General features: G+C 38.8%; 1 protein-coding gene across 1 annotated transcript in view; it reads right to left on the reverse strand.

Moving 5' to 3' along the window:
• Nucleotides 1–1,658: 1,658 nt before the first annotated feature.
• FBLN7 (fibulin 7) overlaps nt 1,659–27,062 on the reverse strand; it is a 77,296-nt gene continuing 51,892 nt past the window's right edge. Inside the window, exons 4-8 of the mRNA XM_036747989.1 lie at nt 14,328–14,453; nt 10,986–11,123; nt 9,246–9,383; nt 5,275–5,413; nt 1,659–2,031 (exon numbers count right to left, since the gene is read on the reverse strand). Of these exons, the coding sequence (XP_036603884.1) occupies nt 1,659–2,031; nt 5,275–5,413; nt 9,246–9,383; nt 10,986–11,123; nt 14,328–14,453 (914 nt within the window). The remainder of the gene's footprint in view (nt 2,032–5,274; nt 5,414–9,245; nt 9,384–10,985; nt 11,124–14,327; nt 14,454–27,062) is intronic.

Here is a 27,062-nt window from a genome sequence, read left to right on the forward strand (position 1 = left end):
AAAAAAGAATCTTGTGGGAGGAAAACGCACATTTTAAAATCAATTTATGAGTGGGACAGTAACATTTATAGTTCAACATATTATAACAAATGAAAATGTTTGTATTTTTTAGGACTATCTCATCTCCAGGACTCACAATACTACCTATACTCTTCCACTGGCAATAGTAGAACCATCTCCAGTTCCAGATGCACAGGGACATCAACTAGGGTTGTGATTTCATTGTTATAAGGCTCTCCTAGGTAAGGAAACTCCCTTTACCAATGTAAGTCAGCACCTTCCCTGCAACTTTTAGAAAGGTGACTGCGGGCCTGAGCCATACATCCAGTATGTGTTAAAGGCAATATTTGAATCCAGGTTTTCCTGATTCTGATTCTGATTCTCTATCGCACTATGCCACATTGCCTCTCAGTGTCAGATAAAACAAACAAAATACATTGAAGAAAAACTTGTAAAGCTTAAAAAAAGATATATGCTATGAAATTTCAGTAATGAGGTTAAACACGTGGATGCTATGAAATTTCAGTAATGAGGTTAAACTCTGGGATACACAAATATTCTCAATTTTTCCTTCCTAGTATTTTCTTTTATTAGTCACTTGTAAGCATCATCTTTTGACTTATCCATGGTTGGGAGGTAATCATATGGGGGAAAATGGCATCTGGAGATTTTTTTCCTTAAAAATCAATGGCAAGATGGTGGGCTTCTCAATCTATCATATAGATAGACTTTGGTAGTGGGATTATTGTATGAAAATCCAGCATTCCTCAATACGTAACACTGCTTGCTTGCATTCTTTCCCATTTCCATGGGTTTCTTTGAGCTAGTACAATAAGACGAGTGTCATATTAATGCATCCAAATGGCACTATGTTGTTTTATGGGCCAAAACCAGGAGCAAAGTCCAGGAAAGCAGAACCAGTTTCTTCAGCTGTAAAATGGAGTTATTAATACATGGCTCTGCTTCTCAGGAAGTATTTACTTCTGGCAATATCAAGATCTCTTGTAGCTATTATAGATATATTATTTAGTCTTCTTGGTTCAAAGGAGTATAAGGAAGATTCCAGATCATCCTCAGCTTCTTTGATTAGTGTGCTGACATGTCTATAGCGAAACTCCAACATAACTAGTGTGGGGGACAAAGATAGAACCCATGTTAAAGGTTCTTTGCATTATAGGGAGGAGAGAAATATTCCACTACTTATGGAGGAAATGTGATCTAGCCTGCAACATTACTAAAGCCACAAGCTTGGAAGTACTCTATTGTAGGGTTTTATTCTAGTATAGGAAACATTTGAAGGTCATCAGAAAAGTATATTTTGCCCTTTCCTACCCCCAACTGACTCCAAATTGCATTACTATTCCCACAGTATTTAAAGAAGCTCTCCATCTCCTGAGGCATACTTGAGAAGGTTAGTGCATAATCTATTAGAAGAACATTAAGGCAGAAACCATTCAGGGGTGTCAGTGTCTTGATGACACTTCAGCACCATCAAGTGGGACAGCGACATTACAGTGACCAAAAAGTCTCCACTGCTAAGGTATGAGTTTGGTTAAGAAGGGGAAAGAGGCCTTTAGAACCAGCACCCAGAGCTGAGTCTTTGGTGAAGAGAAACAATCCTGAGCTATTGGTGCTTGTGACCATCCCACATAGCCCTATTAGAAGTCATAGGGTGACACAAAAACAGTGATCTTAGACACATGATTAGCCTGGAAGGTACGATCCAGATACTCTGACATGTCAACATCCACTTCCAATGTCTGTGGCCCTTTCAGGCTCTGAACGAGGATCAGCTCCCCAGTCTGTCGATCAGAGCGCTGCATCACAAAATGCCCCCGGCTGTTGCCTCCTACGATCCCAAAGCGCAAGCTGTCAGGCCCTGGCCTCCCAGGAGCTGAAGCTGTAGCCATGCGAAAGAGTGTGATTGGTGTCTTCAGGCTCGAAGGCAGTGCAAGATAATGAAAGGAGATGGTCTTGGGAGCATGGTGACAAGATTTACTGTCCATGGGGCAGGGGTTGCGTTCACATTGGCTGTAAAACAAAGGGACAATGAAGTTTTAAGATCCAGAGCAGGGGAGTCTTTTTTTTAATCCACATAGACACTGGAATAGATTCCCAAAGTATGACTTCACCCAACACACACACACACACACACACACACACACACACACACACACACACACTTATTTTGTCCCAACCTGTCAGTTTCCCATCCCCTTGTTCCAGAGAATGGTTGTCCAAGGGGCTGCCTATAGCCACGTTTCTACCACATCTGTATAAATATGAATTGGACACAAGTATATTCAGTTCACTTAAAGGAGTAGTGGGATGAAGATGTCCCTTTGATTCCCTGTTCTACCACTGTCTAATCAAATACAAAATTTATCAGATATCATCAGGAATGATGGTGTTCCACATACTTTCGTATGTGCCACACTTTCCTGCAAAATATAGCTTATATAAAAATATGAATATAGCCTATACTCAGTGTTAGTTTTCAGTGTGTACATATTTATATACAAACATGCTTGCATTCATACATACACACATACACTGGCAACATGACAGTGTCATAGAGCACTGGACATAAAGCCAAAAAGACCTAGGTTGAAATTTTGTCTCTGATATTGAGTATGTGGCCATAGAGGAGTCACTAAACCTTTTTGAGTCTCATGTAACTAAGGGAGGCTAACATTTACAGAGAACTCTAAAGTTGGCAAAGTATCTTAAAATATTATGTCATTTTATTCTCACAACAACTGGGGAAGGTAGGAGCTATTTTTATTTCCATTTTATAGATGAGGAAACTGAGTCAGACTATGGCTAAGTGACTTGCCCAGGATTATAGAGCTAGTAAGTACTTGAATCAGGATTTGAACTCAGGTCTTCCTAACTTCAGGTCCAGCACTCTGTCCACTGAATGACCTAGTTGCCTCTAGGGATAGGAAATGGATCTGTGATTTCATTGGTATAATAGGGAATTTTCAGATGAGGTAGCTCCCTCTTCTAGTACAAATTGGCACCTTCTCTGTAAGTTATAGTCTTAGAGAAAAATGTCTAAATCATTAAACAGTTAAGGGACTTGTCCAGGGGCCCATAAGAAATATTTATCAGAAATATGTCTTGAACCCTGTTCTTCCTGTCCTCCAAGGTTACCTTTCTGAGACTATAAATTTAGATGGGTTGCAATCTGCCTCAGTGGAGAGAATTGCTACTTCAATAAAATCACAGGTCCTCAACATGCTTATATAACATGTTTGCATATATGTATATCTTCCTTTCAAAGGGCCTCCATTTATAAGCAGAACCTTTATTTGATAGTGGTTTATATTTGGACCACTAGAATTAGACTTTTTTCAGATAACTGAATTTACTCCCTTAAGCACCAATACTTTTTTATTTCAACCATTTTGGATTAAAATTTAACTTAAATGTGCTAATTTTGTTTCCTTTATTAAACAGAAGATATTTTTAATAATAGCCTTCTTGCTGGTATTTTGGCTTCTAGTCTTTCCCCAGTTCAAGCCCTTCTCCAAATCCAATTATATCACTCAGGTCCTGTTGGCTTCCTGTTCAACATTTTTCATTGGCTCTCGTTGTCTAATAAATAAAATAGAAACTCCTTAGCCAGAACCCCCATCAACTAATTCCAACTTTCACTCATTCATCTATTAAATTCCCACTGTGTACAATGCACTGTGCTGGGCCTTCAAGGAGATACAAATATAATCAACTTTTTCAAGCTTAATTCATACTATTTTCCTTTGCCCATCCCATGTTCCAGCCAAACCATATTCCTTACTTCAGCCCTCATCCAACTCTATTCTTCCCTCTCTTTGTTTCTTTGCTCACAGAATCCCTCTTGCTTGGAGTATACTCTTCCTTGCCTCACCTCCCCCCTGCCCCGCCCCATCTTAACCCAGTAAAATCGTTCCCCTCCATCAAGGCCCAGCTCAGAATCTCTCTTCTCAAAGGATCCTTCACAAATTCAACCAGATAGAAATGATCTCTCCTCCCTTCAATTTCACAGTACTTTGGACTCCTAATACTCCCATTTGTAGCGTGCTTATTTGTCTTATCTCTCTTACTAGATTGAGCTCCTTGAGGTCAGCATGTTTGTAATTGTAAACCCTAACTCATGTTTGTATTTCCAGTGTCTGCCATATAGTAAACAGTTAATATATTCTGGATGATTATCCGATATTTGTACCCCCAGTATTTGTCACATAATAGGTGCCTAGGAAGTGTTAGTTGGGTTGAATTGACTACTAAATCTCAATTTTACATTTTGATGATGACTCAGGGTTATTATTGTGAACAACAATTATATACTATGCTGTGATTTAAGGATGCTTTAGGGGGCTGTTTGGGTGTATACAGCTACGTTCTTTTGGGTATATACAGTTGACATTAAATAGTCCCAGACTTTTAGCTGGTTCTATTATCTCCCTACCCCAATCACCAAACCTGCTAATACCTGCCATTTCCAGTGATTCAACTTTGATAGACATCATTCCTTTCTGTACCACTTTTAATCTAATTTATGAGACCAGAAAACTGTTTGTTAAATCAGCGAGCTGAGTTTCATAGACAATTCTAAATCTTCCCATCTCTTTTCTCTAGGGTGAAGGGCATAGGTTTTGTGGGAGCCATTGTCTTCTGAGACCTTTTTAACCCTTTGTCTGGTTTAAATATTCAAGAATTTAAGCCTTTGGAGATTTTTGGTCTAATATAATGACTGTGTTCTGGATATTTGTGACTGCTAGAAGGATGACTTCTTAGATACATTAATACTAACATCTATTCTTTTGAATATTAAATAATATAGCTATAATAGATATATAATAAATAATATAACTATAAAATTTATGACCCTACATATGTATGTACATTTCCTCCCTGGAAAGGTGGCTTTGGGAGATGACACTACGGTATTCATTGGTACACTACTAAATCCTTATTATACTACAGCAATAATATCCAAAATGTTATCACAAGAATCTATTGGCCAAGAGCTGTTGATCTCATCTCATATTTGGGAACAGTGATACTCAGGGAGGATAAGTGTCTTGCTCCAGTTCTCCCTTTTTGACAATAGTGGAAATGGAACAAAAACCCAGTTGTCTTGACTCCCAACCCCACAGTTTTTCTTTTCCCATTAGAAAACATTACCTCCTCTGAGCCCCACTGAAGAGCTGAAGGCCACTAAAAAAGATCTTTGGGCCGTATGGGCTAAAGTGACCTTACAATGGAGACATGTTTCACTTTACTTACAAGGAGGATGTTTTCACATAGCTCACGTTACCACTGCTCTTTGGACACTCCGGATTGACACACTGAAAACTGCCACCTGTGTTAATGCATGTGGTCCCCCGGGTACATGTATGCTGGGAATCTGCACACTCATCAATATCTGTAACAAATAGGGAAAAGAATAGCAAAATAAGGAAGAATCAAACTTTTTCCCCCAGTATCTGACAAAATCCATGAGAGTTTCTTTCCCACCTCAAGTTGTAAGGGATTAAATGGGTGGTAGAGAGGAAATAAAAGATTAGACTTGGTGCCAATTCTCCCAGACCTATATCTTTTCTTTTGTAATTTTACCTTATTTAAACATTAATTTAAAAAAATTTGAATTCCAAATTCTCTTCCTCCCTTTGGTCCTACCTCCACCCATTGAGAAGGTGAGCAATAGGAAACGAATTATACATTAAGTCATGCAAAACATACTTCCATATTAGTCACGGTGTTAAAAAAAAGCAAGAAAAATAAAGATGTTTAATCTGCACTCAGACTCCATCAGCTCTCTCTCTGGAGGTGGGTAGCATTTTTCATCATGCATCCTTTAGAACTATCTTGGATCATTGTATTGTTGAGAATAAGTTAGTCTTTCACAGTTGATCATCCATATAATATTGCTGTTACTGTGTACAATATTCCCTGGTTTTACTCATTTCACTTTGCGTCAGTTCATATAAGTCTTCCCAGGTTTTTCTGAAACCATCCCCTTTGTCATTTTTAATAGCATAATAGCATTCTATCACAACCATATGCCATAACTTGTTGAACCATTCCTCAATTGATGGGCATCCCCTCAATTTCCAATTTTTTTTGCCACCACCAAAAGAACTGCTATGAATATTGTTGTACAAACAGGTCCTTCTCTGTTTTTCATGATCTCTTTGGGATACAGACCTGGTAGTCTTATAGTCCTTTGGGCATAGTTGCAAATTATTCTCCAGTATGGTTGGACCAGTTTGCCATTCCATCAACAATTCATTAGTGTACCTATTTTTCCACTTACCCTTCAGCAATTGTCATTTTCCTTTTCTGTCATGTTAGCCAATCTGATAAATGTGAGATGATACTTCAGAATTGTCTTAGAGCATTTTCACATATTGATAACTTTGATTTCTTCTTCTAAAGACTGCCTGTTCATATACTTTAGTCATTTATCAATTGGAGAATAGTTCTTATTTTCATAAATTTGGCTCACTTCCTGATATGGTTAAGAAATGAGGGCTTCAACACAGAAACTATAAATTTTTTTTGCCACTTTTCCTGCTTTCTTTTATTTTCCTGATTTTTTTGGTTGCACTGGTTTTATTTGAGCAAAACCTTTTAAATTTCATATGATCAGAATTACACATTTTACTCCCCAAGATCTCTCTGTATCTCTTTTGTTCATAAATTCCTCCTTTATCCATCAATCTTATAGGAAATCTTTATTATTTTGCATCAAATGCTATTTGGGATACTCCTTGGTCTTTTCTCCAATAATACACGTTCTCCAGATGAAGTCACTTGCCCAAAATCACACAATTATTTGGTGTCAGAGCAAGGAGTAGAAGAAGTCTTATGTGGTGATTACAGTACTTTTAGGTATACAATATTGTTGATATAATTACATGGCCAAACTTATGATAAACCTTTCCAAACTGAAGGTTGTTGATTTAGAGACCTTAGAACTAGTCCAATACCCTCATTTTACAGGTAAAGAAACTGAGAACCAGCCTTGCCCAAGGTAGTGCAGGTATTTAAGTGACAGAGTTTGAACCCAGGTCATCTTATTGAAGGCACAGAATCACAGAATTTCAGAGTTGGAAGGGACCTCGGCAGCCATTGTCTAGTCCAACTGACACAAAAGGAATCCCCGGATCAAAAAAACAACAATGCAACAAATGGTTGTATAGTACAAAATCACTACTTTAAGACCTCTGAGCAAAGGGAAGTCCATTTTGGACAGCTCAAATTATTAGGAAACTTTTCTCGACATCAAGCTAAAATTTGCCTGTTTGTTTAACTCACACCTATCATTCCTGCTTCTTCCCTCTGGGGTTGAACAGAAAATCTATTCACTTGTCCACATGATAACCATTCAAATACTTGGACACAGCTATCATGTTCTTTCTGAGTTTTCTTTTCCCCAAGTAAAATATGCTTACTTTCCTCAACCAATTCTCATGAAATGGACTTAAGATCCTTCACCATTATGGTTACCTTCCTTTGGACTCTCTCTAGTTTATCACAATCCTTTGTAAACCATGGTTCCCAGGTCTGAAAAAAGTACTCCAGATTAGATCTGACCAAGGTGGAGTATAGTAGGGGTATCTCTTCAATATTTCTGGAAGCTATGCCCTTCTTAATTCAGCCCAAGATCACATTAGCTTTGAATTTTGGGAGGGTAGGGGCTACCACATTACACCCCTGATTCATATAGGTTTTGCAGTCCATTAAACTACCCAGGTAGAACTATGGTCTATTCTTGCTTCCCCCATTTTATGCTTGTGAAACTGATATTTTGCTCCCAAGAACAAGGCTTTACATTTACCTCTCTTCAATTTCATCTTTCTAGACTTGGCTTGGTACTCTAGCCTGTCAAGACCGGATCCCGACTCTGTCATCTGTTGTATTAGCACTCCCTCTCAGGTTTGCATCATCTGAAAATCTGACGAACCTCTTCTCTTTCCATTGTACCACACTGCTTCTACTGGCAAGGCTGGGCCTCAGAAGACAGACTGGGGGGCTCATACCAATTAACTTCAGAATACAAATGTGATTTAGATCAGCATTACCATTTAGTGTTACTAGCATTTTGCCCTCATCAGCATAATGAAGAAACACTTCTTCTTCTTCCTATCCCCACAGCATCATATTTCACACATAAATTGGCAATATTAATTCTCTTCTTCCCAGCTACCATTTAAAAAATTTTTAAAATAAATTTTGAAATGTTAGGAAAAAACTCTAACATTATAGACTCCAAATTCCAGTAGCAGTGAAGGTGGCAAGTGACAAATGGGTATTATCGAAGTCATACCTTCAGCCTTTTTATCTCTACTTGGCACAAACTTTTTTCCTACTGCTAGTGTTCAGTCTGTTTAAGAAGACAGTAAACCCATTTCACTGAACAGCTATGAGTGTGTGAGTGAATGGTGGTGAGGTGTGCAGAGGTTGTCATCAGTCCCCTCCCATTTCTCATTCGGAAGGGACATCTGAGGACATCTAGTCCAATCACCTCATTTCATGGGGATCAGGAAGGTGAGATCCAAGGAGGCTAAGTGACATCATCAAAGCAATAATCAGTTCCCCTTTTTCCCCTTCAGATTACAATACCATCTCCACTGTCCTCTGGGACAATGGTCTCCAAAGTAGAGACCAGGACTCTCTAGGGAGGTTTGTGATCAGCCGAAGTGGAAAGAGGGATCATATCCCACCCTCTCTAAAATAGCCAACTATGAGGTATAATGATATTATTATGTTATTATAATATATAATTATATGATAAAATCATATTGTAATATATTGATATTATTATATTATAATACTATTGTTATTTATTCTGGGATTTCCTTCAGCACAATGATACCTACTCATATTCCTCACTTTAAACTATCCCTTTGCTGTGCAGGCTTCAAACCTCTCCCTTCTGAGGCAGGGATTAGCTCTGTAGAACAGTTACAACCTTGAAAATGGTTACATGCTTGAGAATCTTTTATACCAGATTTAAAAAAAAAAACTTTTGTGAAACAATCATGTAGGCTGGAATATTTGGAAGGTATGTCTGTAAGACTAATCATCTACATTTCTTTGCCTTCCCCTCTCCCTGCCTCTCCCCCTTATCTCAAGACCTAGAAAGTTGAAACAACAGAATGAGATAGAAGTGGAGGTCTCTCTGTCTGCTCTGCAGTCTCTTCCCTCCACTCCCAACCAATGACCTTTTCAGTCAGTGGGACATTACTCACCTTCACAGCTTTTTCCATCCTCTAGAGTCCTATAGCCACTTGGGCAAGAGCAGAGGAAGGATCCAGGGGTATTAATGCAGTTGTGCATACAGAGCTGGTTGGCCCCCTCCAGCTTATAAACTTCACACTCATTCACATCTGTGGAGAAAAAAAAATTATCCCCCACCCCCCATAATTCATATCCATGAGTCTGGGGTCAATGCACACTAGGCCCCTAATGTGCCATCCGCACAGCTATCACCGCTTCTGCCCAGTGTAGAGGTTCTTAACCTGGGGGCTGTGAACTTGTTTTTTAAAGTTTGTTTTGATAACTACACTTCAATATAATTGATTTTTTTGTAATCCTATGCATTTTGTTTTATGTGTTTAAAAAACATTCTTCTGAGAAAGGATTGGACTGCTAAAGGGGCCATGACATAAAAGAGTAAAGAACCCTTGACCTTGGGAATGTCCTTGAGTGCTGCTATTAAGCCCTCAGGGAACTCCCAGGCTTTGAACCACAAGAATCCTTCATTAGAGGCTAAACTAACTTTCCATAAGGAGATGTTTGGGAGGTTCCAATGAGTTGCTTTTTTCTCAGAAGCTCAAGGGACAGTAGAAATAAGGGTGTGGGGTGAAGAGAACAAGAGGGGAAGGAGCCAGTGGGGCTGGGGAAGAGGCCAATTCTTTCCATTCATCTATTGGGAGGTAGAGCTGACTCAGTGTCCTCCCAGGCAGGCTGGTGTTGACAGGCAGTGAAAGCACATGCATTTCTCAGCCTGCATGCCACTGTCTGGGTGTGTCCCTGTTTTGTAGCTGACAAGTTTGGAAGTTTCAGAGGGTATATTATCTCTATCTAACACAGTCTAGTCCAGAGCAAAGTAAGATGGCCTGGGAATAAGGGACTTTGGGACCCTTAAATGTTTCCATTAAAAAGACTTAAGCAATTCCTGCCATGAATTATAAAAGAGAGAATCAATTTCAACAGTTGTAAAATGGGTGATTTTTAAGGTCTTAAATCCAGAAAAAATCTCAAAGTATCAATCCTTTTCCTCTTTAGAACAAATCCCTTGGTTTAGCAGCGTGGAAAGAGAGATCAGGTGTCAGTGGGGTACATGAGGAGTGATTGAATGGAACACATCAGAGAACAGGTATGGGATCATCCTGCTATCATTGTCCACATCAAAGAAGACTGGGACTATATCACACACTGAAAGTACATTGGAGATTTGATAGATAGCCCGCTATTATAATCAATGTACATTGCATGAATAATCCAGTCTCTTTCAACCTGTACCTTAGAGCCCCAGGTATGGTGCTGACTAGAGAAAATCACTGTGGAGATGACTGTCAGAATAGTGGTGCCCTAAACAGTAATAATGAGAAGAGAGGAAGCACTAGGGGAAAAGGGAGATAATGAGTTCTTTTTTGGGCATGTTGATTTCGTGATGTCTGCAGGAGGTACAATTCAAGATGTTCAAAATGAGGCGATTGCTGATGCAAGTGGCTCAGCTCCTTGCTTCATTAAGACAGCACCGCCAAAAAAAGCATGTTCCACACACGAAGGTAACATCAGAACTCATGCAGCTGATTTATTTCCTCTTCTGTCTGAGTTACACCCTGGTGATAAGCTAGGACCATGGGGATGCTTGTGTGTTCTTTCAATCCACTAATACCGAGGGTCTTAAAAGAGTAATGAATGCCTAAAGTCTTGAGTTCAGCCTCCTAATCCTGGCCCTAGAGGGTACCCTGAGCACTTACCCTGACATATGCTGTTATCTGCTGTGCCTTTCATGTGAAAACCCGCCTCACAGCTACAATGCTGAGTCCTATCCACCTTGGCACAACGCGGCTTGCGACTGAAGGCAGGGTCATTGGTCACACTCCATTCAGGAGCCACTGAAGAGAGAAAAAATCAATTTTAAATTACTCTTGCAGCATTTTACCTTGGATCTGTGGGGAAGCGCCCTGTTCTCAACTTAGTATAGCCAGGGAGAGTATAGTTAAGTATAGCTAAGGAGCTGAGTCTGGGAGTCAGCATGGAAGTGTACCGAGAGGGAGTGTGCCGTGGGCCAAAGAGCAAGGAGCTTGGGCTTAGGAAAAACCTAGGTTTGAATCTTGCCTGTGACACTAATTTGTGACTATAGTTGTCACTTAACCTCTCCAAGACTCAGCTTCTTCATCTGTAAGACAGAGATAATAACGCCTACAATACCAAACAATAGGGCCAATGGGAGGATAATATGAAATGATGTATGTAAAGCATTTTGCAAATCTGAAAGCGTTATATAATGGTCAGCTGCCCCTACCGTAATTACTGTTGCTGATGTTGTTATCTCATGCTTTTCATCCTGTTTGGGCAGGATGCCAGAGATTATGGTTTTTAATCTTGTTCTCATCTTTGTTTACGAGGTTTAGAGAAATTGTCCTAGAACAAGTTATTATTCCGGTATTTTTTTGTGCTCAGCGTTCTGTGGTCAAGTAGATAAAATGACTACTTTTTGTAACTGAATAAAGGTATTGGAATGTAAGCTCCCTGTAGGTTCACTAAAAGCATCTTCTGGCCAACTCCAACGAGTAGCCATGATGGTTGGAAAGATCCGTATTTTGTCTTGGTTCCACGTAGCTTTTATTCATTCTGCTAGGTCACTGTGTTTTGAAGTCTTTTCACTTTTCATAGTTGGGGAGGATGAATATTTATTATGGTCACATCTATTTAAAATGACATTCTTAAATTTTTATAGATCAATGTTATATCCAGATGACTGTGGGCAACAGTTGTGCCTCTGATAGTTATTTAGTTCCATTACAGCTTATTTATTGAATTCTTAAGAATATTTTGAAAACTATTTGTAATATAGGGATTAGTTGTTGATTTTTGAAGAAGAGTGAACTTATCGTATAAAATTCTGATGTAAAGCTTCTTGAGGTGCTAAATTTCTATAATTTGCAATGATACAGTGCACAGTTTCTAACATTTTCTTGCATAGTCTCTATCAACCAATAAGTCTAGACTCTTTGAGAATAGCTTTTATATAATATCTCACGGGAATGACCTGACTCTATATCACTATTATAAACTTCTCAATGTCTATAAACAAATCTACTTCATTTCACCATTTCTTCAGTGTTTGTGTGTTGAGTTCATGTGGCTATCACCCATGAAGGGTATTTGATTCCATTCTTGGATCTTAGATGTTGTTGTTATTCTCACCTTTTTTAGGGGAGTTCAGATAAAAATGGTCCTTGGGCAAATCTCATGCTACTATTCTTTTATACTTAATATTCTGTAGACTATTATATGATGGATAAAATAACTGCTTTTTATAATTGAATAAAAGTATAAGGTATAAGTTGATCTTTCATAAGCTCACTGAAAGCACCCTAGAGGCATCTCCAATAGAAGACAGGATAATGGGAATTATATTACTTTATTATTATTTCATCCTTCTCACATTTTTAATAGGGTTCAGATAAAAAACAGTTCCGGGACAAGTCATTATCCTGCCATTATTATAATATAATACAATATAATATAATATAATATAATATAATATAATATAATATAATATAATATAATATAATATAATATAATATAATGTCCATGGACTATCTCATAGCTAGATAGAATAACTATTTGTGGTTGAACAAAAAAGGGTATTAGGATGTAAACCTGTCCTCTTTAGGGGAGAGAACAAATAAACATTTATTAAGCATCTACTATGTGCAAGGTACATGCTAAGCCCTTTACAAATATTATCCCATTTGATCCTCACAACAAATGTGACATAGGTGTAACCATTATCCCCATTTTAACATTGGTGAAACTGAAGCAGAGGTTAAACAACTTGCTCAAGACCACACAGCTAAGAAATGTCTGCAACTGGACTTGAGCTCAGATCTTTCTGACTTCAGGCTTAGCGTTCCATCTACTGAGTCACCTATCATCTGCCTAGAGGCTTACTGAAATCACCCTTAGTACAAAACCATTAGCAGATAGAGCAACAAGGATGATATATATTTCATTCTCTTCCCATAAACTCTATTAAGTCTCTATATTTTGAAAAATTTGCATTGCATGCAATTTGGAGATTATGAGTTTTTGGTATGGTGCCATCTTATTAAAATGTTCTTCAGCTTTTATGGATCAGTGTTATATCTGAGCAATTATATAGTTCATTGTGTGATAATAAACCAGCCTCAGGGTAATTTAGCGGCTGAGTTCCCAATATATGTTGAGATCTGTGTAATATGGGAACTTGCTATCTGTTAGTCCATAAAAGATAGTGCACTTCTGAAATATAATTATAGGCGCCAGATCATGTATTACTAGGTATATGGTAGGTACTGAATATTTACAACCTGCAGTGATGTGATGCATGGTTTCTACCATCCCCTTATACAATCTGCCTTGATCACTAATCCTGGGCCCCTTAGAGATAATAACCTTTTCTTGGTCTCTGGTGGTAATGATCTGGTTCTGAATTACCATCATAATACATCTTTCTATTTCCATAAACAAATCCACATGACCTAGCCATTTGTTGGATGGTTGTCAGCATATCAACATATTTTTTGGCTGAGTTCATGTGGCTGTCACTCACAGAGGGCCTTTTTGATTCCATTCTTGGACCTTAGTGGTTTCATAGGCATCTTCCAGAGATAAATCTCTTTTGGTTACATTCAACAGACGCAATGATTTGTAACTGTTATTAAGCTATTGAGTGCCCTAAGAATATCTATTAATCCTCTTCCTTTTTATGGCAAGGAAACAATAATAATATTTCTACAGCTACCTCAGAGTGTTAGGCCTCATATTTCATTACTTATTCAGATGATTGCATAGACTTCTCACTTTTGTGTTTTAATATAAACAGAAATGTGGCTTTGGTGCTGGCCAAAAGAATGGCTAAAGTGCCATTCCACGGAAGATAGACTTCTGGGAAACACAAAGGGAAATCACCAGGAAGCACAGTGGGAGAATTCCATGACTCCAAGCATGGGCTAAAGTATACAGGCAAATCAATAGATTGGAGTACCAGGACTTGTGCCTTTCCTTCCAATTTCTTGCTCTTTTTACCCCCTCACAAAGCTGTTACCTACCTGTCTGAGCCTGGTGCTGACAATTGTTTCCAGTCCATCCCTGTGGACAAGTGCATTTGTATTGGTTGACTCCTTCCACACATGTTCCGCCATTTTGACAAGGATGGCTAGCACATTCACTGATATCTAAAGAAAGAAATTATTTTCAAGTATAACGATGTGGGGTTTGGCCCCGAAAATGACTAGATTAGCACAAAACAGATATCAGAAACCCCTACCCCATATTGATGCATGGGTCTGTTTTCATTGGCACAAATGCCAGCTGCTGCTTTCATATTCTGCTCCCCAACAATAACATGAACTTCATCAGGCTGTGAGAATTAGCTTCCAGCAAACATACCCTGTCCTGTTTTTCAGTGAGAGACCAACAAGTGGGACCTCAACTTCTATTATCTCATGAGTGAACTCACTTTTCCTTCCTCCAACTACTCCTCCCAAGATCCAAAGTAAAGGGCTTAGGACTTTGACATCTCTTATTTAAAAGTTTGCCATATTATTTTGTAAGGTATTAATGAAGTCAGCTGTCCAATTGCTCCTGAGACAGTTCAACCTTAATCTGTATTATTCAGTATCTGGCTAAAAAGAGATTTGATTAAAGATAGAGTTGTTCCGGGGAAGGAGAAGTTACCACAGGGGATGGTTAGTACGAGTAACTTCCCTAACCACATAATCCCTGAATTTGACACTTTTTGTTGAATCAGGAAGTATTGACAACTGTGTTGCTACATCTCACTGTCAGTTTTATAATACCAGAACTCTATGACTACTAGTTAAAGGGTAATTGTACATTCTTTCAGTTGGTCAGTCAATACACATTTATTAAGTGCCTCTTACATGTCAGGCACTGTGGTAAATGCTGAAGATACAAAGAAAGGCAAAAGACAATCCCTGCTGTCAAGGAATTCACTGTGTAATGGGGGAGGCAACTTGAAAACAACTACGCACAAACAAGGTGTATAAAGGATAAATTGGAGATAATAGAGATAATGCACTAGCATTAACCGAGATCTGCCCAACATGACGACTGGTCCCTAACTCTCAGCGTCAATAAAACCCACAACCAGGGATGTGCTGGTAAATGTTTCATAACCAGCGATGAGTGGGAGGGGAATATACACATGACACACTTTTAAATTTAATCTGTATTATTAACATTTTAACCATCACCGTAAGTCTAGACAGTCAACAAACCAATAAATCAAGCCCTGCTCTGCAGCATTTTCCAATTTCGGAGGTGTAAATGATCACACTAAATATTTAACAATTGGCCCTCCTGAGCCTGTACAAGCTGGTTTCAGCACATCCTTGCCAATCCACTTTCCCCAAGGCTGCCCCAGGTGCAGAGCTTGTATTCTGATTCCAATGAACTTTAATTTGGCCCCACTTTCTACAACCACATACATTTGCCAGCATATCCACAGATCCACAGACTGCTGCAGTACGTACCAACCTGTTGGTTAGGGGAGCAGGACTTCACATGTTGGAAGACATTAACATATCCATTTTGGATTAGAGTTTGCAATACTGAAACATAGTTCATATTAGACTCTGACAAATCCTCCTAACTTGTTTCTTAAAACCAGGTGATTCCCATTAAGTAGAGAGATTGTAAGCTCCTTAGGGGCAGGGACTGTTTTTGTTTGTGTTGTTTTGGGTTTTGGGGATTTTTTAAGCATTTAGCACAGTTCCTAGCACATAGTAGGTACTTAATTTATGCTTGCTAAATTTGTTAAATCAAACTGAAAAGATAGTTAAAGAACTCAGTGATTTTAGAACTGAGTCTTGTGAAACATTTTAGTGAAACAAGAAGAATGCAGTTCACAGACTGTGTGCCAGGCATAAGCAATGGCAATACAGATACCAAGAAGAAACCATCCCTGCTGGCAAGGAGGACATCGCTAAGCTGAAGGGAAGCAATTAGGACAGTAACAGGCCTTGGAGATAATAAAGCATAATGGGAAAAGCACCTGACTTGGTGTCAGAGGACCTGAGGTCAAGCCCTGGCTCTGTGGTTTATCATCTATATAACCTTAACTACCTGCATAGCCTTGATCCTTTAACTATTCCTCACATGGCAAGATCTCATGGGATCACAGAGTTAGAACCGGAAGGGAACTTTGAAGTTAACCATCTTCATTTTGCAGATAGGGAAGTTATTTATTATTTTTATTTTTTATTATTCCCTTTAGTTTCCCATGAAATCTAGCCAGGAATGACTAAAGGAAGTAGGGGCACACAGCCTGGAGAAGGGAATAAATGATGGGGGGAAAAGGAAAGTCTTTAAGTTTTTGAAGGACTATCAGGTAGAAAAGGAATTTGCTTGGCCCCAAAGAACAGAACTAGGAGAAATGGACAGAAATGGCAAAAATAGGCAAATTTAAGTTTTAAAGAAAAATATCCTGGTTAGAGCTATCCAAAACTGGGAATGTGCTACCTGAGGAGGTAGTGGGTTCCCCTTCACCAGATTATTTATGTAGTTTGTTGTGGAGGGGATTATTAGTCAGGCATGACTTGACCTGGATTGCTTCTGAAGCCCTCTCCAACTCAGAAATTTTGTGATTTCCTTAAACCACAGGATCGTTTAAGAATCCAATGCTCTCATTTTTTAGATAAGGAAACTGAGGCCCAGAGAGGCTAAGTAGCTTGCCCAAGTTCGTGCTAGGAATCAAACTCAGGTACCGTGACTCCAAAGACAAAGATCTTTCCATTCATTCTTGTACCTGGTCTCCAGTTGCCAAATTGTGTCCTTTCCTTCTCCTTTCCTTTCTAAACCAGAAGATATGATGCTAGGAAGTTTAGCAGCACTGAGCACAGTGCCTGGCACATTGACTGAAAGTCTATGCTCCACAAAATACCAGTCTTAAAAGGATCATGAGGAAGAAATGATTATCCACTGTTAACCAGTTGCTAAGAAAGCCTTGATATTTGTCTAGATCAGTCATTCAATAAGCATTTATTAAGTGCCCAATATGTACCAGGCTCTGTGCTAAGCACTAGAAATTCAAAGAGAGTAAAGAAGACAGTTCCTGCTCTCAAGGATCTCACAGCAATGGGAGGACAACATGCAAATAACTGTGTATGAACAAAATGTATGAAGAATAAGTTGGAAATAATAGAGGGAAAGCACTGGTATTAAAACAAATAAGAAAGGCTTCACATAGAAGACAGATTGGGAAAAATCTAAAAGAATGAATTAAGCTTCATCTAAATTTTGAAGAAAATTATGTTAATGTTTTTAATAATAGAAGAAAAAATTCCAAAACCTGTTTTTAGCTTGGATACCCATCTTTTTGGAAAGAATGCTTTCAACTTCCTATTAACCTAAGCCCTAGCTTAATCTATTCCTCATGCTTTTATGTTACCAAATCTCCACCTCCAAGGAATGTCAATGAAGACAGTCAGCAAATACCGTAGAACTAGAAATTCCCCTTTTCCTACCCTTATACTTCCCAGTAGCATAGCCTAAATACTGGCCACCTGCTAGACCATGAAGATATTGACAGAAAGCCAAAGAGCATTAACCCCAATGTCCTTCAACTTGACCCCCAATAGGGACTGGGCTCCCCTATCTTTTTCTTGCTTTGGCTAAGGTGGAAGCACGGAGCCATGACTGCATTTGAATGAGGGGCCAAGTGCCAGATAATTGCCAGCTCCTTATTGGAATGCACGGTTCAGCCCCTGCACAGGTGTTTGGAGATAGAGTATAATATTTCCCTCTCTGGAGTTGGTTGCCAAGAATTTTCATTTCATGAAAAGGCATCATAAGTACCCTCTTTATTCTTTATCTTGCTAAGGAGTCAGGGAGGATTTAATGGCCCACTGACCTCAGTCCATAAGTCCCTCTTAGCTTCTGGCTTTTCTAGTAGATGTGATATAATCCTTTTGTGCTTCTTACCCTCCCCACTCCCCACTCCCCACTCCCCTCCAGCAGCTCTAGGAAGTCCCAGGTCTCTGCAGCCTGGCTAAGCTATCTCTTTACCGGATCAGACAAAAAAAGACTGTGGAATGTGGCAAAATACTTAGCAGTTTCGGAGACCCCAAGTAACTCCTTATTCTCTGGATGGACAGATGAGTGTTAACAGCACAGACATTTGTCAGGTTACTAAGTACTAAACTCAGTAGGTAGGAGAGCAAAGCAGCAGGTGATCTGGTGGTATGGTTGACTTTATTGAATTAGTTTATTTATTGCATCTTTTGCATTCCATTGACCAAGTTCTCCAATGCCGGGTTGCCCTAGGATTTTTAAAGGTATGCCCATGGAATACAACCTCTGGCTGGTCTTACATAGCTGAGAGGTCTTCAAACACAGGCTTGAGAATATAGTTAGTGTCTTTTGTCAGACTAGTCTAGCTGAATTCGGAAAGGCTTGGCACCAGAAAACTAGCCAGCAGACCGTGACTTTTTTGAGGTGACAGGAAGGCACAAAAATTCAGTGTTAAACTATGTATAAAGGTATGGAGGGATTGCAATCTGCAGCTATAGAGGGAGTACCCAAATAGGGGAAATCATAGCTCCTTGAAATGTTGAAGGAGACATAGTGATGTTTCACTTCTGCTGTTGTTTTAAATAGTTCTCATATTTTAAGAAGCTTCCTCCCTGCTCCCTCTCTCCTCCCGCTACATCCTGTTTGGACATAGTTCTTTTCATATTGCCTTCCCCATTAGACTGTGAGCTCTTTGAAAGCAGGGACTGGGTGGTTGTCTTTCCTTTGCATCCCCAGGACTTATTACAATGCCTGGTACATAATAAGTACTTAAATGCCTAGGATACACATATCTACTCCAATGACTGATGTAGCATCAATCAAAGGGCTTTGGGATGCATTAGAAAGTTTTCTTAAAATTTTCACTTTGACTTACATGAACTGATGCAAAGTGAAGAGAGCAGAACCAGTAGAATATTGTACACAGTATTAGCAATGTTGTGTGATGACCAACTATAAATGACTTAGCTCTTCTCAGTAATAATCCAAGACAATTCCAAGGACTCATGATGGAAAATGCTATCCACCTTCAGAGAAAGAACTGATGGGGTCTGAATGCAGATCAAAGCATACTATTTTCACTTTATTTTTTTCCACTTTTTTTGATCTGTTTCTTCTTTCACAACATGACTAATATAGAAATCTGTTTTATATGCTTGTGCATATATAACTTATATAAAATTGCTTACTGTCCTAGGGATGGGGGAAGGAAGGGAAGGAGGGAGAAAATTTGGAACTCAAATTTTTTTTAAAAAATGAACATTAAAAACTGTCTTTACATGTAATTGGAAAAACAAAATACTATTTTTAAAAATTCTCACTTTGGGGGATGGCAGCAGTTCTAGCCCCATGACTTTATTAGAGTAAGGAAAATCTGAGTATGGAAAATCCATTCACCAAGGCATATCAACAACCCTTCTGTAAATTAGTCATTGTATGACTTGCAGGACTTAAACACAAATCCTTCCTGATTCCATCTTTCCTCTATTCTTTACTCTCTTTAAAGTTAAAATAGTAATTATTGGAGGGAGCATGATGTATCATCACCTGGAAGGAATATACTTGAATGAATGGAAAGAGAGTCATAAAGAAGTCAGGATAAGTTTGGGAATAAGGAGTCCTGGGGCTTTATACCATACTGATGCCATGTAAGGGAAACAGTGCTGGATTTAGAATCATAGGACTTGGGTTCAAATCTTGACTGCCTTTCAAATCTTGCATGACTTTGAGCAGGTCATTTAACCTCTCTTGGACCTCAGTTTCCTCATTTGTAAAATGAGAAAGACTAGATGGTCTCTAAGGTCCATTCTAGTTCTAAATATATGATTCTCTCATCCTGTCAACATTATCCTATAGGAATTTAAATGGTTGACTTAGCCAAAGAAGTCTATGGTTTTACTAGCATTGTTTCATCCATTTGTTCGAACAACCATTTATTAAGCAACGGCTAATATAGCCCTAGAGCTTCTCATCCCCCTACCTCCCATTCTGACTCTCTCCTCAGCAATTCAAGTATGTTGTCTTCAGGCAATGACCCATCATGCTCTTGTCAAATGGTAACTGTTCCACCTCAAAGAGGAGCCAAGAGAAGAGAAGAGATGAAGAGAAAAGAGGAACAAACTCCACAAATCAACAAGCATTTATTAAGTACCTATTGTGTGCTGGGCACTGTTTAAGTTCTGGAGATAGAAAGAAAGGTGAAGAAACAAAGTCCCTGCTCTCAAGAAACATATAGCCTAATGGGGGAGACAACACGAAACAACTATGTACAAATAAAATATATACAGGATAAATTGGGAATAATCTCAGAGGGAAGGAATTAAAATTAAGGAGGATCAGAAAAAGAAAGATAAGAGGTAAGGAGAGAATAAGCATTTATTAAGGGCCTATAATATTCCAGTAACCACGTTAAAAAGCACTTTATAAATGTTATCTCATTTGATCCTTGCAACCACACTGTGAGTCAGGTGCTATTACTATCCTCATTTTACAGTTGAAGAAACAGAGGCAGATGGGAGTTACATGACTCGCCCAGAGTCACAGGGTTAGTATCTAAGATTGGATTTGAACTGAGGTCTTCCTAATTCTAGGCCAGGACTCTATCCACTGTGGTACCTGGCTGTTGCTAGAAGAGGAAAGCTAATGTCGCGTATGAAACATCAGTTATCTCATTTAATAATACAGTTGATTCTCATGTTTAACTTTTGTGACTTCAAGCATTCACCTGATTTTATTAATAACCTCATTTTCGTGTTGGCAAATGTCCACATTTGCAGCTATGTCCAACAGACCAAAAAAAGAAAGGCAAGATGCGAGCAAATCTGTGGAGCGGCTGGCATCCTACTAGGGGCTTCATTATAAAGGGTTCTCGTAGGTTTGTTTCATTGTTTGCCTTTAAAATTTAAATTTTGTGTTGCAATTATTCCCCCAAAGCCTGGTGCAAGTCTTTTGGTCTCTAAGCCCAAGTGTGCAAAGTTAGAGATGTGGCTTAGCGAGAAAATAAAGGTGTTGGATAAACTATGGGCAGAAATGTCTGTAGCCATTGTGGGCCAGGAGGCCCTTAAGAATCTCAAATGGGGCACGAAGCAGACAACTCTAACTCTAGATGTACTGATGGATTATTTCAAGCTGATGAATCCTCCACATTCTCCAAAGCCATCCACCAGCCTAGCAAGACAGAGTGTTAGAGGTGAAGTCAAGACCTCTCCAGTCTGGCCATCTTCTGACAGCAGGGACTCAAGTCCCAGCAACCTTTCCCTTGGTTTTCAGAGAGTGGCCAAGGTAGGGAGGTTTACAGCAGTATAGTAACAATACCCTTATACTGCCATCTGACACAGTGGAAGGTAAAATTCAGGTTAAAAATATTTTCATTTTAAGAACTTTATTTGCTATTTAGCAGCTATGGTATTGTAGATTTCACATATTATAAAAAGTGAATATTATTTGAAATCAATTTTTTAAAAATTGAGAATGTTAGCACAAGAGGCCACAGAATTGTAGAGAATTACTAGTAAGAAAAAATATTTTGCATGCTACCAATTTTATTTTGTGTATTGCATTTTATGAGTTATTTCAAGGTTACTGTTAAGAAAAGTACATATTATCAAAATTAATGTTTTGTTATAAAGAATTGTATGCAGAAAAGTATATTTTCAGCCACCTCTAGTGAAAGATCACAGTTTTTGGTGACTGCAGGAATCTAACCCCCTATTTCCCATAAGTTCAACGTTTCAATATCTGTATTTTTTACTTCTGCGCCATTTTCTAGGAACGTTATTTCTGTGAAAGTCGAGGGTTGGCTGTAACTAACATTTATATAGTGCTTTAAGGTATTCAAAGAGCTTTATAAATGTTTTCTCATTTGATCCTCACAATAACCCTGGGAAGTAGGTGCTATTATTATCCTATTTTAGCGATGAGGAAACTGAGGCAGATAGTTTCTGCCTCAATTATGCTTTAATGTTATCCTAGACAAGTGATTTGCCCAGGGTCACGCAGCTGGTAGGAATCTGAAGCCATATTTGAACTCAAGCCTTCTGACTCCAATTCTAGCTTCCTATCTACTGGGCCACCTAGCTATCTGCCTAAAAAATAATTTCACTGTCCGTCGCTGAGAACTGGGGGAATGGGAAGGTAGGAGGAGTTAATGGAGGAGAGACTTTCCAAGTCAGTAAAAAGTTTAAGAAATTACCTATCAGAATTAAAACAGACCTTACTGGTGTTCCTGCTTTTTTATCCTGATACCCAGACAAATGCTGCCAGTCAAATTCCATGAACCTCTTGGGCCCAGTGGTAATAGGCAATGATTCACTTCCTGGTGCCAGCTGAAAGAGTATCCAGCTTCTGTTGGAGTTAAACTGGGTTTGGATTTGAGACATAACAAGATGAACCTAACTCTCCTTAGAAGTGGAAATTACTAGCCCTCACACATTGCTTCCATCTGCTTTCACCTTCCTATTCCCTGCCCTCATCCTCTTCCTCTCTTCTCTTGCCAAGCCAAGGGTCCTAAGTCAGCCTTCTGTAAAGAGCTGAGACTCTCTGATCCATTCCTCCAGAATATGATCTCTTCTACAATTTTACATGAACCCAAGGCTTAGCACCGGGAACATAGTAGATGCTTAATAAATTTTTACCGATTGATTGATACGTCCTCAGCAGGCCCACCTTCACTCATAGCCAGAGGAGGAGACAACCTATACACACTGCAATTTCAGAGGTACCATCAAACCCACCCCTCCCCCATCCAAAAAACCACTTGCTTTCTTCATCTTCTCCTTGAGGTCTGAAATTCCTATAACAGGAAATTTCAGGAACTGCTTTCCATAATGCTGCTTTTTTGCAACCATGCTTAAAAAAATATCCAAAGGAGAAACTTATTCACTTAAATTCACACTAACATGTAAATATGGGTATATTTCCTCTCTCTAGTACCCCTTATAATTCCCTTTTCAGCTCCCTTTTATGTGTTGGCTTCCTCCATTAGAGTATAAGCTCCTTGCTTATATTCCTATTCCCAGCACTCAGAACAGTGCCTGGCAATAAGTGCTTAAGAAGTACTTTATCTGTCTAGTTAGCTAGCCAGTGATCCATCTAACTGTCTAACCCAGATGTCCTGCCTCTGCAGGACATGCCTCTGTATACCCCTTTCCCTCTCCCATTTTCCATCTCTTGTTCTGAGAATAGTTATCAAACCAACCCTGCCTACTATTGCTTCTGGAAAGGGAATGACCACGGATTGTGCCATGGCTCCACTCACTGTCCCTATGACTTCCCCTCCTTGGTCACCAGACAACTTTATATTTATACGTCATCCTCCTCTATTAGATTATCTGCTCACTAAAACCAACGACTGTCTCATTTTTGTATCTGTTTCTTCAGAACCCAGTAGAGTACCTGGCACATAGTAGGTATTTAATACATATGCTTTCTCATAACAATAATAAAGTAGATACATAATACACATTTGCTGAGTTAATGTTTAAAGAAGGAAAGGCATCCTGGGAAAGAGAAAACAAAGGAAGCTCGGGCTGGGACCAGTGCTGAATTTTTAAACGGAATGAAGTAGTGTTATGAGGTTCAGCCAGTATTTTGTTTGGGGATCTTGGTTTGTCATGTTTTCAGGGAGACAACAGCTAGGGCTATTATACACTAGTTTTAGGCAGGCCCTAAATTTTACAAACATAGCTTTCAGAGGAACAAGAGAGAAAAATCTGTTGGACATTTAAGATGCCAAATGGCTGCTCTCCATCATGAACCAACCTCTGCCCACTAAATTATTTTTAACAGGGTGTAATTATATGTAATTTTCTTCCCTGCCAAGTTGGATCAGTCATATGCTGACAGAGAGGCATCTTTCCAAATAGGTATCTGAGGGCAGGATGAGAGGAAGACAGTTTGGTATTTATGTGTCTTGTCAGTTTCTTCAATTACATTGACATTACAGGTTATAAAATTAATTTTGATTAATTTTGAAATTACTTGATTCAAAATCACTTTGCTTTCCCCCTGAAGTTCCTGAGCACAGTATTTAGGGTTAACTCAATACAAAACAAATGAATGCAATAGCTGTTTCTTGGATTCTAGGGCCCCTTTCCTAGAGGCTGCTTAGCAGTGAAACCCCTTCCCTCATCCTTCTACCTCCTTAAGAACTAAATAATGAACATAAACACTATGAGGAGAATGACAGTAGTCAAATATTGCTGCCTTTTTCAAAACAACAACAACAAAAAAGAAATCAAACAAAAACTCTCTACACCTACGCAGAGACAAGTTATTATCACAAAAATCCTGTGTGTTTTCACGAGTGGGAAGCTTAAGCAGGGCCATGGCATTCAGGGAATCTTCTGCTTCCTGTGTTACAGGATACCACCCCTTTCTGATCTTGGACATCGATTTGTGTGCTCCCTTAGAAGCTGTCCATTTGGAACTGGCCCAAGCAGCCACGTTCTGCTCATTTGTTCCCAGGTGAGAGAGGGATGCAGAGTAAGAGTCCTGCTGATCTCTTTTGATCTGTGGGTGATTAGGAAGGAAGTGTCCTAAATTGGTCAGCTTTCTAACTTGGTGGCTAGAAAAATTGGCAACTACTGATAAGTATTGGCCCTAGACTAGAAGAATTCAAATGTTATGTAAGAATGCAATTCTGAGGCTTCTTATCTGCTCTTAATCACACTTGGGGAAGAAGGCATTACCTTAATACAAACCCATCTACTAACCCACACCATTTCATTGCAACCATGTGACACTAACTTCTGTGTAGGTGTAATGGTTATAGATCATTGTGTTTTTGTCCTGTACCCCCTTGGCAGTATGGATCACTTCTCAGAACCATGTTTTTAAAGAACTGAAGGAAATACTAAATTAAAGTTAGAGGTTAGGAAAAATACCCATCCAAGTTTATATATCCCTTCACAGAGTCTGTGGACTCCAGCTTAAGAACCATTGATTTAAATGTAACAAAACTAAAGTGTGCACAGGATTAAAAAAAAAAGCAAATTCCCAAATTAGGGGTTTCAGTTTATCCCTATATTTGAATGTAAATCTTTCATTTTAAGTAGATATTTAGCTTTTATTGTGGCCATGAATAAATTAAAATGTATTTGAATTTCTACATAATAGAATTTCAACAATGTGACTTTTGAAAAGACTGACTTAAGTCAGCTAATAGTTTTGTAGATGGTATGTGTATTCAACTGACAAATCATTATACTTCCCAAAAGAAGGTTAAATAGAACCTTAATTCACAAATTTACTCAGTGTTATTCCTTGTAGCTGATGTTAACTGGTAGCTATCTTTAGGTGTGCCATAAATACAAGTATGACTTAAGAATTTAAGATTTGGAAGGGAACTTGAGGGTTATCTAATCCAACTCCTACATGAAGTTTTAAATGTATCAATCTGTATTAAATTTATTTACATATTCTAAGTTGTTTATGAATTATTTAATGTAATCAACAGTTATTTGTAACACATATGCCAATACAGCCTCATTCTACTACATTTATTTTGTCAGTTGCTTTTAAAAAATTTTTATTTTTAATTTATGAAATAAAAGAAGCATTTCCATAACATAGTACAATAAAAAAGATGATTGCATATGAAACTGCAAATCTACTATGTACAACTTGCTATTCTTTTCAAATATACCACAAAATTATCACATAAATTTTTTTGCTTCCCCCCTCCCTGCCCCAGAGATGGCTACCATTAGACACAAATAGGTGTGTAAAATTATTCTGTACATCTATTTGTCAGTTCTTTCTCTGTTGAGGTCAGATCTAACAAGCCAAAACTATGTAAGTCTTGTCATACCAAAAGTCACCATGGAAGAAAATTCTCTGCAAATGTTCCTTGGTAATAATATTGGCAGACCTAATTGCTGGTCCTTTGAAAGCTAAACAGATGGTCCATCCAAAATGAACACTCCCATTTTGAAGAAAGATTCTTCCTAGTGCATTCAGAAAAGAATGTTCTGTCTCCTTTGAGCAGAGGGGAAAGAAGGATGAAACTTTTTCCATTCTCACTTTCATATACTCTGCCAGAGTCCTACATTTTCTGCTGGGATTTGCCTGCCTAAAAGACATGTAGCGAATTGGTATCACAAGGCCTCAGGAGCCATCCCTCTGTTCCAGGGCTGATGACCACAGGCAGATGAACTTTCTTTTATGTTTTGTCTTTTTAGTATGACCTCCTTTAGAGCATGACTGTCTACTTTTTTTTTAATTTTTGGGCAGGGCAGTTGGGGTTAAGAGACTTGCCTAAGGTCACACAGCTAGTACATGTGTCAAGTATCTGAGGCCGGCTTTGAACTCAGGTCCTCCTGACTCCAAGGCCGGTGCTCTACTCACTGAACCACCTAGCTGCCCTGACTGTCTACTTTTTAAAATTTATGTCCCCAGAACTTGGGACAGTGCTTAGCACATAGTGTTTAATAAATGTTTTGTTATTCATTCATTCTTTCACAAACTGGAAATCATGAGAGAGGTAGGGAGGAAGGAAGGTAAGGAAAGAAAAAAAGTCAAAGAAATATATTCCCCTTTCTCATTCTATCCACAGCCTATATAAAGTGCCACAGCTTTTCAGTAGGAGGTTTAAAAATCAAATAAAGCATAGGAATTCTATTAGCACCCTAATTACTATTGATTTCTACTTTATAATGGTAGGATAGTCACTATACAACTTGACTTTTCTAAAGTCATGTATGAGCTTGTGAGAAGGTAACCCAGGCCCACACAGACACCCCATCCATGAGAAG

This window comes from Trichosurus vulpecula, chromosome 3 (genome assembly GCF_011100635.1).
Source record: "Trichosurus vulpecula isolate mTriVul1 chromosome 3, mTriVul1.pri, whole genome shotgun sequence".
In the NCBI taxonomy this organism is placed as follows: Eukaryota; Metazoa; Chordata; class Mammalia; order Diprotodontia; family Phalangeridae; genus Trichosurus; species Trichosurus vulpecula.